At 36.0% G+C, this 13,425-nt stretch overlaps 1 protein-coding gene across 5 annotated transcripts in view; it reads left to right on the top strand.

The window, feature by feature from the left end:
• LOC134538078 (eukaryotic translation initiation factor 4 gamma 1-like) overlaps positions 1 to 11,805 on the top strand; it is a 167,666-nt gene extending 155,861 nt beyond the window's left edge. For all 5 annotated transcript variants that reach the window (XM_063379072.1, XM_063379070.1, XM_063379075.1 and 2 more), the window contains 5 exons: positions 3,023 to 3,118; positions 5,488 to 5,640; positions 7,958 to 8,036; positions 8,348 to 8,494; positions 10,693 to 11,805. In XM_063379072.1, coding sequence (XP_063235142.1) covers positions 3,023 to 3,118; positions 5,488 to 5,640; positions 7,958 to 8,036; positions 8,348 to 8,494; positions 10,693 to 10,880 — 663 coding nt within the window. In that variant the 3' untranslated portion in view covers positions 10,881 to 11,805. The remainder of the gene's footprint in view (positions 1 to 3,022; positions 3,119 to 5,487; positions 5,641 to 7,957; positions 8,037 to 8,347; positions 8,495 to 10,692) is intronic.
• The last annotated feature ends 1,620 nt before the right edge of the window (positions 11,806 to 13,425 follow it).

Here is a 13,425-nt window from a genome sequence, read left to right as displayed (position 1 = left end):
ATTAATCATCTTGGTTACAATATTTAAGTTGCTAATATTTTGTTTTAACAGTTTTTTTTTTTATCAATATCGTGAACCTCTGAAAATCAGTTTTCTAATGGGCTATAAACATAGCTTATATTATTATTGTGGGAAGCCATTGTCCATTAGTGTTGATTGGATCACGTATTTCTTTTGTCATAATCTGTGAGGAGAAAAAATGGAAATTAGTATTGTAAAATTTAAAATAAGTTAATATTTTTTTCAACTGAATAATGTCTAATTTAACTCTGACAGTTTATGGCATAATTTTTAACAACCTGGAGCTTAAAGATCACAAATTTGAGCCTTTTTGTAGTTTGTGGTAGTTGGATAAACTTTGTTACAGTTCTTGACCTGTGCAAACAAAGAGAATGACCTAATGCTAATTTTAGTGGCAGTTTGTTATAGGGTATTCCTTCATTACGGTTCCAATTTCTTCATCCATATGGAAAACAAGGGAAGAATAGCTTCTGAGTTCAAAGCTAGTTGAAAGTTTTATGAAAAAAATTCTAACCAAACCGCCAAATGTAGGAAGTATAAAACACATAGTTGCTACAGGACTAGAAAACCGGGAAATGTCAGGGAAATTAAAATGGTCTGGCAATTCCGGGAAATGTCAGGGAAAATTCTACGAATTCTAGAAATTTTAAAGTTGCTTATAATTCAAACAAAGCTATGTTTTGATGCGCTCGTACCACTACCGAACGACTCCGCTAAAAGGCTGCTGCTTAAGGCACACAGCAACTGCAGCTTTTTTTTTTTTTTTTTTTACTTGGTCTACGATTGTCCGTTGCAATAGGCTGGTACAACCACCCACCATAACTTCTGGCCAATCCAGGCACTCGTTTGTTCACTAGCGAACCCGGCCTTCATTTGTTAGTGTTTTGATCCTTTTTAATTTTCCCTTGAGACTGTGTTTTGTTCCGTTCCATGCAGTGAACTACAGAACGGGCATGGCGTCGTTTATCTTTTGAAGGCTATTTTCACGTGGAATAAGATGAATACAAAGCTTATTGCGTGAATTTAAAGGCGTTTCAGGTGAAGTTAGTTTTTGATGCGATCATAAGAAAATAAAGTGCATTTTGATAAAGAAGCAATACCAATTCTCATTTTGAAAACTACCAAGCTGATACGAAAACACGTGGCTTTTGTGTGCGGTTATGTTTTTGCATTTTTTTCTAACTATTTTTTTAATTACTTTTTTTTTCAACCGTTATAATCCGTGAGTTCTGTTGCGTGACACTTATTGTGTATAAAAAAATATGCATAACTGAACATGTTTTTCCCCAGAATCGTTAGTTAACATTGTAAGAATGTAAGAGTATTGCATGTTGTAATGCTGCTATTGTAATTCTCTAAGTAGGCCTGTTATATTGCTAGGTGTGAATTTGTAATAGTTTTTGTATTTGTGTAGTAATATTTTTTTAAGAATTCATAAACAATAATTTTTTTATCCTAACCTGAAAATATTAATATGTACTTTTTTTTTATCTTAGAGATGTCGAAGAAACTACTTTTAAGGAGAATTGGCTCAAGGAGTCACAGTTTCAGCATATCAAACCCTCTGCTAAAAACATAAATTCTGCGTACTGCACTTTGTGCTACAAAAGTATTTAATTCAGCAATATGGTCCGAAGAGCTCTCACCAGCCATGTCGAAGGAAAAAAACACATTCGCAATTCTGCCGTCAAAATAACACAATAAAAAAACCTTGTTTTACCTCATGTTGAAATTTTTATATTACATTTAATCATATGCACGTTAATATTTATGGTATGTACTTCATAAGAAAGTCAGGGAATTTTTCTCTTAAATTTCTGGAAAACAGGGAAAGTCAGGGAATTATAAGATTCTATTTCTGTAGCAACCATGAAACATTAAAATGAGTTACTGTAGCATGACTATTGATACAAAACTTATAAATAACATAAGTAGGTTGTAAGTTTTAGATATTTACATGACACTAAAATTCATGGCTGTTGTATATTTCAATTCAAATCAAAAAATCCTTTGCCGCACAGTCCTACAAAATACACTTATCAGTTATCACTTATCACATAAGTAATGTAGTCTGACAAGATTACTTTTCTAATTTAAATAGTACCGTATTTACTCGTGTATAGCGCGCCCTCGTGTATAGCGCGCACCACGATTTTTGCAACTAATTCCAAAGAAAAAAAAATTGAAATTTTTTTTTCCCCCATAAATAAATTTTACTAACATTTTGTGGTACCTGATTATTTAAATTGATGTGTGGTGATGCGTCAGGAAAATACATAAACTCTGCTGTCTAAACGGAAGATAATAAAGCGCTATATCGTCACAACTGGTACGTGGAAGGAAGGAAGGGAGGGAGGCGTGCCGCGCTACGTTGCTAAGCTGGCGCGGAGAACTTGATGACTCACCGGTGAGGAATGGAGGAAGCGAAGAAGCTGGCCGGGGGGGGGGGGGGGGGAACTGGTGACAACATTCTCTCTTTCTCTCTCTCTTTTTACTACTTCTGAGCTGGCTTTCTGTAAAGGGGGGAGGTTTAAAAATAAACAAGAGACCATGATGTGCGAGCTTGCGCGCGCGTGTGCGTGTGTGTGAGTGTGTGTGTGTGTGTGTGTGTGTGTGTGAAACAGAGGCCTTGTTGCTTGTGCGTATGTGTGGGGGCTGGCCAGAAACGTCACCCGGCACCCGGCAGTTAACGACTTCCACTCCTCCCCCCCCCCCCCCCCCAAAAAAAATTTTTTTTCCCGTGTATAGCGCGCATCCTTATTTTTTTCCTTTACTTGAGGGGAAAAAAGGGCGCGCTATACACGAGTATATACGGTACATATATGGGTACACGAGTAATATAGATGATGAATGACAAGTCTGGTAATGCAAAACTTAAGTATTTTGAGTCGAGTTCAAGTAGTCAGGATTTTTTAAAATTTTCCTTTCAACAGAAAATAAAGGCACAAAAGTACACAATGCCCATAGTATCTCGAGATTTGTTTTTGTGTTTGTCCCGAAGGGTCCCAACTGGGTGAAGGAGCATTGGGACTCTGAAGGCCTCAAATGGTCCAGTTACCTTCCTGCAAGCACGGTTGATTCCTTCATCAAGGAACATGTGAGTACTTAATAAATTTAGTTTTTCTTACCATTTAAGTTCAAAGTTCCAAGCCATACCTTCAATTTTCTTCTCAAATTTCATGTGATTTCTATTAGAGAAAATATTTGAGAAAAAAGTGTCATCTAATTATATATAAAAATTTGTTAATTGCTCCAAGTTACTTTTCGCAATTACAGTCATGTATTGCTACAAAAATACAATTTTTTTTTTCCTCTTGCATGGCAAATTACCATATTTACTTTAGTATGGGTATTACATTTTATGTTAATTTTTAGTTTCAAAAATGCATTTCTACCTTGAAGCAAGGTTTTTACTTTAGGTAGAAAGTAGATAAAAAAAAATTTAATTGCAGTGTGTCATTGAGTATGTGCATAAATAACTCTCCTGTGATATTTTTAATATATATACTGTGTTTTATCGCATAATCGTCACATCGTTATTTTAGGGCATCAAAATTTGTGGGGGGGAAATTTCTCGCATAAACGACGCATAATGTTTTTAGATTCCGAGGGTTTTGTGTAGGTAGTTTTCCCGTATGAAACAATGTATTTTAAAGTTTAAATCTAATATTTATTTGAATGTTACCGCTTACTTATTTAATTAACAAAAATATGAAGTTGTCTGATGTGTAAATTTTCTTTTAAAGACTTCTTCAAACGTTATAACTTTTATCTTTTTGCCGTCTTTTTCGCTGCTGCGTATTGCTTATAAAAATGTAGCCACCGTTAGTTGGCATCATTCATGTTTGGTCATGTTGATTCCCGTATAGAGCGAGCGCACGTAGTCAGATATCGATACAGATAGCTCATCGATTGTATGCTACACGTGCGTTCTGTCTGGTGCCGAGTTAAATACATTTGATATCCCATGCTTTCTCGTGGTGTGTACTACGATAGTTGTGTGTTCCGACTCACGTTCACGTCACAGCTTTGTTTTTTTATTATTATTTAAAGTTGAACAAAATGTTTTTCGTGCATGACTATTAGTTTATTTAAATTGTTTGGCTTGATTTTGTATACTCTACTTTTTAAATGAACGTACTTTCCTTGAATAGGTTTTGTTGTTATGAATAGCTTTACCTAACAAAAAATGCTTTTTTCACATAGTTGCACCCCTACTTTTCAAACTTGATTTTAGTATAAAATGTGCGACGATTATATGATAAAACAAGGTATATAGTGATGAGTAATTGAAAATAGTTTATTAAAGATATCTCAGCAGTTTGTGGTTAGCAGTCATCAAGCCCTTGTTGGCCAGTGACGTGACTGCCTGGGCTGGCATTCGGCTGGAGGAGGAAAATATATAAAAATAAACCAGCCAGAGTTTGTGTGTGCATTCTGTGATAGCTGTGGCCATGTTGTGGTGTTGACGATTTTCCTTCCATCGTTGGAAATGTCAGTGAACTGATATTGTACACTATTTTCACTTTTGTATTTTGGCAGGTTTTTAAGAGGCAGCTGTGGCCCAACATATAGTTTTAGGCACGAGATTTTCAATCTTTACAATGAAACATTGTATAACAAAGCTGTAGCCATCATTGGTGCTTCAAAGCAATATTTACGTTCCTTTAGTTCCCGCACATATTTCTCTCCGACCTAAATGTGCCTGCTAATTTTTATAAAAGGAAGTGGCTAAGGGTAGCTTTTTGCCTGTTTTTCTATTTCGGGGAGAATTCTGGTTAGTAAATACAACAGCCGGGAAGGGATAAACAGGTTTAAAAATTAGCAGTTTCCTTCGACATTTTTTTAGTAGTAGTACTCACTTATTCTTGCAACAATAAAGTAGCACAAAAAGTAGACAAAAAAGGACTGGGGGTTAACACCAGTGGCGTATTTCTTACCCACCGATAAGCGAGACACTGAACAAAAGCTTAATTCGAATCTATTCAATTCTACTGGAAACATATATGTGGTGCGATCCATATTCAAAGGTGCTTCTCACAGTAAAAATTTTGAACTTTTATGACCTAATTATATATGCAACCCTTCTGCCGATAATATGCTAGTTTGAGTTGTTTATGTGTTGGAACTAGACAGCTAATTTAAATACTTGCCAAAGAAACAATGGAATGATAAGTATCGCACAGGCTAGTCCTTAGTTTTTATATTTAATTTGTGTGTGTATTTGTTTTAGTTACGTGTAACAGCCTGTTTTCGAAAGCAGCTGTACATGTTGAGAGACATTGTCTCTTCTGTTGTTTCCTGACAGTTGCAGTTAGCATCTCTGTTGTCTCTTTAATTTAGCAGAATTTTATATTTTGGTTCTTATATCACCATATTTGAGAGTGCACGTGTCTGATGACTTACCTTAGGTTGCTGGCTGCCAGAAAGTTTGATCTGATTGTTGGATGATGTGTTGCACTGCAGAACCTGGAATTCCTGACTGGGGGGGCGATTGCTTCACTTTGCGCCCCAGCCACCGTCAATATGGACGACGTTCATACACGACTTTTGCAGTTCCTAACCCCCGATGAATCCGGTCACGTTGCCCCATTCGACGAGATATGTGCCTGGATTGCCGTAAGTATCCGTGGACAAATTTCAACATTTTGAAAATTTAAAAAAATAAAATATTTGTGTTCTTTTGTGGCTTTAAGCAGGGTGGGATATTAATGTTTCATGAAAAACAGAAATGTATCTTTCCTGAATAGTTTGGCAGGAATATCCTTTAAAAGTTAATGGTGATCTTGTTTTGTTATCCAGTGTATTTTTTTACTCAGTATTTTTCTAGTGTTCATGTTAGGTTGAACAATAATTGGTTCCCTTCACTGATCTGTATGTACCATTTCTGAATGCCTCGTACTGTGAGGTACCAAGGCCATTTTTCACTATCAATTGAAAATAGCCAAAGAGTTTAAAAAAATTGTACTAAATTAAAGGTTTTTGTTAATTGCACAATATCTTTATTTAACAGCTTTACTAAACTTTTTGAGCAAATTATTTTTTAACTTTTAAATTTCCAACTAAAAAATTGATTATTTACCAGTGATTGTTTTCAGAGCACAAATTACTTCTTCTAATCTTAATCCCATTTTTAATGATTCACTTTTGGGGTACAAGATTATGGCTGCTATTTCGTTCTAGCTAAAGCCTGTTATACTGTTAAACATTTTGCATTCAGAATTTGTAAGGTTGTCACAATTTTGGATAATTCAGGTTTTACGTTGCAAAAGAAAAGTATTTTCAGTGCGAAATAGATGCCACATCTCAGTCTTCGCAGTTTTCAGGAAAATAGGAAATTATACAAGCATAGCAGTTGTGATTAGTTGAATTATTTTGTATATTAAATTCTAATGACCAGGTGTATGAAGAATGCAACTGCATACCTGCCAACTTTTACGGATTGTCAATAAGTTTTACGGATTTTAATACTGTTTTACGGTTTTACGGACGTCTTTAATATCTTACGGATTTATTTTTGCGTGGTGGTTTATTACCGTTCACTGTACCGGCCATGTATACCTGCCAACTTTTACTGTACCGGCCATGTTACCGACGCACCGACGGAAGGCGGAATGAAAACAAAACAAGAAATAGTTAGTTACTTGTATATGGTTTGGACTGTCTACGTTTGTTTTCCACTTAACGCAACGAAAAAGTGCTTCCTTAAACGGAGGAACGGACCACAATTGTGACGTCAGCCCTACCTCCTTGGTCTGTTTCTTGTTCCTTATATTATGTCCAAAATGGCTGACTATTGTTTTTGTTCGTAGTGCCAATGGAGTGCTGTGCAACCGTGTTTTTTTTCGTTTGTATTTACGTGATGGGAACCACGAGTAAGCTAGCCAACAAGAAATATATTCAGACTTACCGTGCTGCGTATAACAACAAATTCTCGTGTATTCTGAAATCGCAAAAAGGAGAAACTTTTGTGTTTTGCACAGTGTGCCGGTGTGATTTTAGTATTGCTCATGGAGGTAGGTCCGACATAACTACACACGTTAAGTGTCCTAAGCATAGGAAAAACGTGCTTTCTGAGGAAGAAAATAAAAGGATTGATAGCTTTTTCACCAGTACTGAACACACGGGGTTGGAAGTGACGAAAGCAGGCACTGTTGATGTCAAGTGGGCTGAATTATCAAGAGTTCGTGGAGTAGATGGCTTCCTGAAGTATAACAGACTGTCAAATGCTATCAATTCTGTCAATCCCCCACAGTAATTCAGAATGTGAGCGCATTTTCAGTATGGTAAAATAAACAGAACCCAATTTAGGTCCTCCATGTCATCTAAAACTTTGCAGTCTATTTCTGTGTTGAAATCAAGGAATTGTGTTTGTTATGAACAAAGATTTACCTCAGATGTATTAGGTAAAGCAAAGAAGGCAACTGCTGCACATTCTAAGTCTTAAAATTGCATCAAGGATGATAATCAGGATATGACTGAAATATGTAACAAACATGTGATATAGCAAGGTATGTCTTTAAGTAACCTTGTTTAGTGAAAACTATTGCTTTTGTTTTGTACTAGATCATTTTGCTTTTCATATGCATGCTGTGTAAATTGGCACATTCTGGATAGGTTTAGTTTCCTAGTACATTTACAATATTGACTGTACGAGGTTTTCATTCTAGGCCATCAATATGCCCTTCATGTCATTAGTAAATTAGCAGAAACCAAATGGAATAGAAAAATAGAAAATAATTGCACATAAAGCATGTAAAAAATTGCCGCATTTGATTTACGATACATTTTCCCAATTTAAAAGTTTTCTTGATGGCCAAACTAAAAAGTTGGCAGGTATGCAACTGGCTTGACTCACCTGTGCTCACAGATGTATGTTGGTGTTGTATATTCCCCTCGTGCCTTGTTTGCTGATGGTGTGCTGGCTCGGTCGCAGGCCAACGTGGGCGAGAGAGTGCAGGAGCCCCACTTCTCGCGAGTGTTGTCGTCCGCAGTGTTCAGGAGTGCTATATACAGTAAGTATTCCATCTCCAAATGGTTTTATTTTAATAAATTATATTTTACTGGAGAAAGGAAATAAATTACCCAACATTCAATGTTTGTAAATGTCGGAAACAGGGAGGTATAAGGTAAGAAGAGTGGTATTGTCACTGGTAAGTGTTATTTAATATTTATGCTAACCACATGGTATGACTAGTGAATATTTTTTTATTATTAAGTACTTGGTAAAATACTGCTTGTCTAACTTTTTTGAAGGATTTAATTTATAGTGCATTTGCTTGTATTGTAATTGCGTTGACGAGAGTGGTGGTGTGGCGTGATGCAGAGCACGGGAACTCGTGGAAGCTGCAGGAGGACAGCCTGATGAAGAACCACTCGCTGCTCACCAAGTACATCGACAACAAGGAGCCGCTGGAGCTGCAGTGTCTGTTCGCTCTGCAGGCCCTCGTGCACGAGCTGGAGCACCCGCAAGGTGAGCCCCAACTTCCCCATGAAGTACTAGACGATCCGCACCTGACATTTCCTTACTTTGTTAATACATCTATACGTCGCGTAGCAAGCCACAACATTAAACATGTATGGGCAAAGAAAAAAGATATTATAAATTAATATATCTGTGAAATGTAATTCAACCCTTTTTCATACATGCTTATAAAATAAAATTTTTTGACTAAGTAAAGTACTTAGATGTGATCAAACATATTTAATTATAATATTTTTCTTACCTTTGATGAATTTAAAAGTCTTTACGATATTGTTAGGTTATGTTTGAAAATTAACTTCACAAGAGTAGTGTTGAATAATGTTGCCAGTGTCACATTCGAAATGACTAAAAACAGTGATTTTAACAAAGAAATTGAAAGCCGTCATCTTGGTTTCAAATAGTTAAGCTATAATTTTCTGTTTCTTTTAAAAACATCAGAACAGTTTTTAAATTTTTGCAGTTTGTCAAAATGTATTAGCAAGAGTAGAAAAATTGTAAAACATAATTAACACCACTTTTATACACTAACAAAAAACCCATCTACCAAGTAATTTAATAACTTATTATACAGATTTGCAGACCACTGAATTATTTAAAAGTTAAATTAGGAAAAGAGTAGGGAATAAGATGTTATCTAGCATGAACTTCAAATTGATTAACAAGAGTTGAATTGCATGCATAAACTCATGGTTGTGCCTAGAAGTTGGTGGCGGCGTCCTTTCATTAATAAAAACTAAATAAAAATTTGGGGTTTCACATGTATTTTTTTTATGGTAGTTAATAGGGCTGGGCGATTAATCGAAAATTACGATTTCGATTCCGTAAATAATCGAAATCGTTTCTTCTTTAAAATTAAGATTCGAAAAATTCGAACTTTGTCTAGGTCATTTGCATGGTGACAATTTCCACAAATTCCGTTAAATTGCACATAAACTTTGTATGTACGTAAATCCTCAACGAATATTCAATTTAGCGACGTTCTTCATATCTACGAACTTTGGTTCTGCCAAGCACTCATGATTCATAAGCAATATTTACCTCCAATCCTCTAAATAACAACACTCATTTTGTTCAAAATGGAAAAAAAATCTATTACAAACGGCCGAGAAACACATTAATTATGCAATTGGAAAGTCCACGAACCAATTGTCCAATAAGTTTCATTTCTGGGCTGTGAATATAACCTCAATCACCGAAAGCGGTAAATAAACACTACCTTAGCTTCATAGATATGATACCGACGTGCACGCAACACTTCCACAAAATGGCTGCTGAATTGTCTGCAAGTTGAGCGCTAATGGTGGCAAACTTCAGTACCACGGCTTGGACATAAAAAAGTCTGATTCTTCCATCGAAGCTGTGCAGTTGTTGCACTATATCTGTGATAACCACTTTGTTTTGGTTCTGGGTTCCGCTTTTATACGTTTTTTTTAAGTGAGGAAGTTTGATAGCTACACATGTGGTAGTTGTGTTCTTTTTCTTTGTCTTAACATATATGCCTTCACTGCAGTATCACAGATGCCGACGACATTAATGGAAAATGCAAGAGCGTTAGTACTGTGGAAATGAGAAATGATCCATCATGTTTATTTTCTTTTGTCACGTCCTCACGTCCAATACCGTGTTGAGTTTCTAATGTGAAAACAATCTTTGCGCTGATTGTAGAAATGAGTGAAAACGTGAAAGGTGCGGTTTGGAAATTTTACGAAAAAGTGTCAGAAACGCATTCAAAATGCAAAACATGTGGCAACAAACTTAAACAAGTTCATGGGAGCACAACCAGCATGGCTAAACATTTTGCAAAACACACTGACGTATATTCCGAATTTTTAAAATTGCAATCTCAAATGAAATCTGTGGTACTTCCATCTTCATCTGTACCCAAACAGAAAATTGTCCAGCAAAGCTTTAACCACAGAAATGTGGACTTCACGAAGTAATGATTCTAAGAATGTTTGCCTACATTGTTAGAAATTTTTTTACACTTGTTTACCTTATGCATTTGCTCTAGAATTAAAGAATCGAATCGAAATCGAAATTTCAATTTTTTACAGTAATTTGAATCAGAATCGAATCGAAATGAAATCTGTGGAATCGCCCAGCCCTAGTAGTTAACAGTATTTATGTTAAACGTGTATTTTTTCCCTTCATATTTTGGAATAATTTGGATGTTGCTTGTGTTACAGGATTGCTGTGCCAAATATTCCAAATCCTGTGGGATGAGAACATCATCTCATCAGATTCGTTCATTACGTGGGAGAAGAGCAGTGATCCACAAGAACTGAATGGGAAAGCAGTTGCCTTAAAATCACTCACGACGTTTTTTACAGCTCTCAAAGAAGCAGATGATGACAGTAGTTGCGAAGATTCGTGAGCCCGGTTGCGCTCATACCTAGGACATAATTATTACTATTCTTGTGATAAGGTGGAGAGACTGTAATTTATACCTTAAATTTTCGAAGACATTTTGTATAAAGAAAGCGACAAAATATTGTAACATAGAAACCATGAACATTGTGGTCAAAATCGTTTTGATTCGAACGAGTGTTTTTTGATGAATGGTGATATTTTTTGCATCTTGTGCAAATTTCTTTTGTACATTAAAAAAAATGGGGGGTTGTAAGTGTGCACGAACAAGTTTGTATGAAACGTGTATTTCAGATATGACGTGTATATGAGTTAAGGTTAGATAATGTTGGAAAAAATATATAAATAAGAGTTTAAATATGTATAAAACAGTGATGTTAATATTATCTTGTATTTGTTTTCTAATTGTCTTCAGTTTGAGCCTATTTTTTGTATCCATATATTACCTTGACCTTCATTATTTTTTAAAATATATATCTGATTACAGAGATGAACACTGTGTATAGTGACAGTCACAGCATTTTAAAAAGTGATAATGATTTCAAGATTGTCCTTATTGGTATTGGTCGTGTTTTCATCATGTACAAGAAGCAGGACTTCCACTGAACATTAATTGTTTTATTGTCTGTCTCGGCCCCTGCGACATCAGACACTTGCGCCTTCAGCTTTGGGATCTTGTTGCATTCTGGGAGTTCAAAATTGCACTAACTAAAATTCATTTGCTTTGCTCTCTTTTTAATTTTTGTGAAACTATCTTGATCATAGAACTATCTTATTTCTGGTGAACGGTGTCGCAGAGAGTGGACTTTTTTTTATCATGTTGCTCTTGTGTCGTTGAGTAACATGCGAGAAATGTTATTTATGGAAAAGTGGAGTGAGCTATAATAAATTTAAATTAAAAATTGTTCAAAATAAAAATTATTATACCCAAATGTGTGTATTTGTAATAAATAATTTATTTTCGCATAACCATTGTAGTAGTGACATACAGTAAAAACCTCTTAAGTAAATATTGGAAAAGCCAAACAAAATTTTAGATTTTCATGTGTTAAAATACTTATAATAAAACCAATAAATTAACAGTTTATTCACAGCTTATTTCTTGTGAAAAAATTCAGTGATGGTTTTTTGTTTTGAGTTTTTTCACACAAATGGGAGGTGAACTTTTTGTAGCTCCCACAAGTTGCTCATGACTGACTCAGGAACATCAGGTGTTCCTCCTAAAAAGAGATTAAAACTGTCCAAGAACTGCATGGCTTCCCGACTTGTTGGAAGGGGCTTGCATTCATCTGCAGCAGATTCATCCTCTTCTTGTTCGACTGACTGGACTTCTGCACAAAGTTCGTCCAGATCTTGCTCGCCGCAGGGTGGTAAAACTTCATCTGCTGTGACAAATTCCTGAAGGCTTGACCATGTGTCATCATTCATTTCATCATCACCATCTACATCCTGCTCACATGTTGATTCAGTGCCATGCCATGGCCAGCATTGAGGTGGCATCCAGTAGAGACAACTTGTACCTTTGCTGGCTGGTTTCAAGCCTTTGTAGCAACCTCAAAACGAGGCTCCTTCGGAATTTCTGTTTTAAGACCTTTATGATACCTTGGTCCATTGGTTGCAATACAGCTGTAGTGTTCGCAGGAAGAATCTTCCTGTTTTTCACTGCCATTTGCCTATCAAGGCAAATCAAAAACTCACGAAATATCTCACCAGTCATCCATGCAGCCTTGTTATTGCAGTAAGTGCATGGGAGGGTCTTGACATTTCTAAAACATTTGGGTTGTTTTGCTTTGCCCACAAGAAACCAACAAAAACAGCAATTCGCTCCTTATTTACTTTAGCACCACTGCAATTCTCTCCTTTGAAAGTGTAGGTACGGTCAGGGAGCATATTATAGAATAAGCCACATTCATCTACATTGAAGATTCCTGTGGTTTATATTTCAACAGTAACCCTGGAAGAATTGTGCTTTTCCGGGCTTCAACTTCCTCCATGTTGACTTTCTTGGATTCCCCACTTTTTTGTAAACAAGCCCACGGTGTTTCTTGAACCTGTCTATCCAGCTATTGGACTGAGAGAACTCTACATTTAGTTTCAGTGCAATTTCTTCAGCCTTCTTTCTTAATATTGGGCCAACAACAGGAATGTTTAGGGCACGTTTTTGTCAAAACCATTCCATTAGTACTCTCAACTTTTTCATATTTCGCAGTTTTGATTTTTTTTTCTGCCTACCTGCTAAGTCTCACATTGCTGAAGAATGGTCATTTTAAAAAAAACTATTTAGCATTGATACTGGAATACCAATCTGAGCCGCAATTTGAGTGTGTGGAACATCGGGGTTACTTTTGATTTTGTGTATTATGTCAAATTTTTGCTCCAAAGAAAGGGGCTTTCATTTGATTTTCAGCTTTGACGTGGACGGGTCTGGCATGATTTGTTTTGTAACGGTGCCACAAAAATCTAAATATTACGCAAAAATTACGAAAACATAGTTATGCCAAACAATCGAAATGTATCTAAAATAACCATAAAACTTATTTTTTCCCTCAAAT

Source organism: Bacillus rossius, chromosome 13, assembly GCF_032445375.1.
Source record: "Bacillus rossius redtenbacheri isolate Brsri chromosome 13, Brsri_v3, whole genome shotgun sequence".
Taxonomy (NCBI): domain Eukaryota; kingdom Metazoa; phylum Arthropoda; class Insecta; order Phasmatodea; family Bacillidae; genus Bacillus; species Bacillus rossius.
The sequence above is the reverse complement of the archived record's forward strand: the minus strand, read 5'-3'. Positions and strand labels throughout refer to the sequence as shown.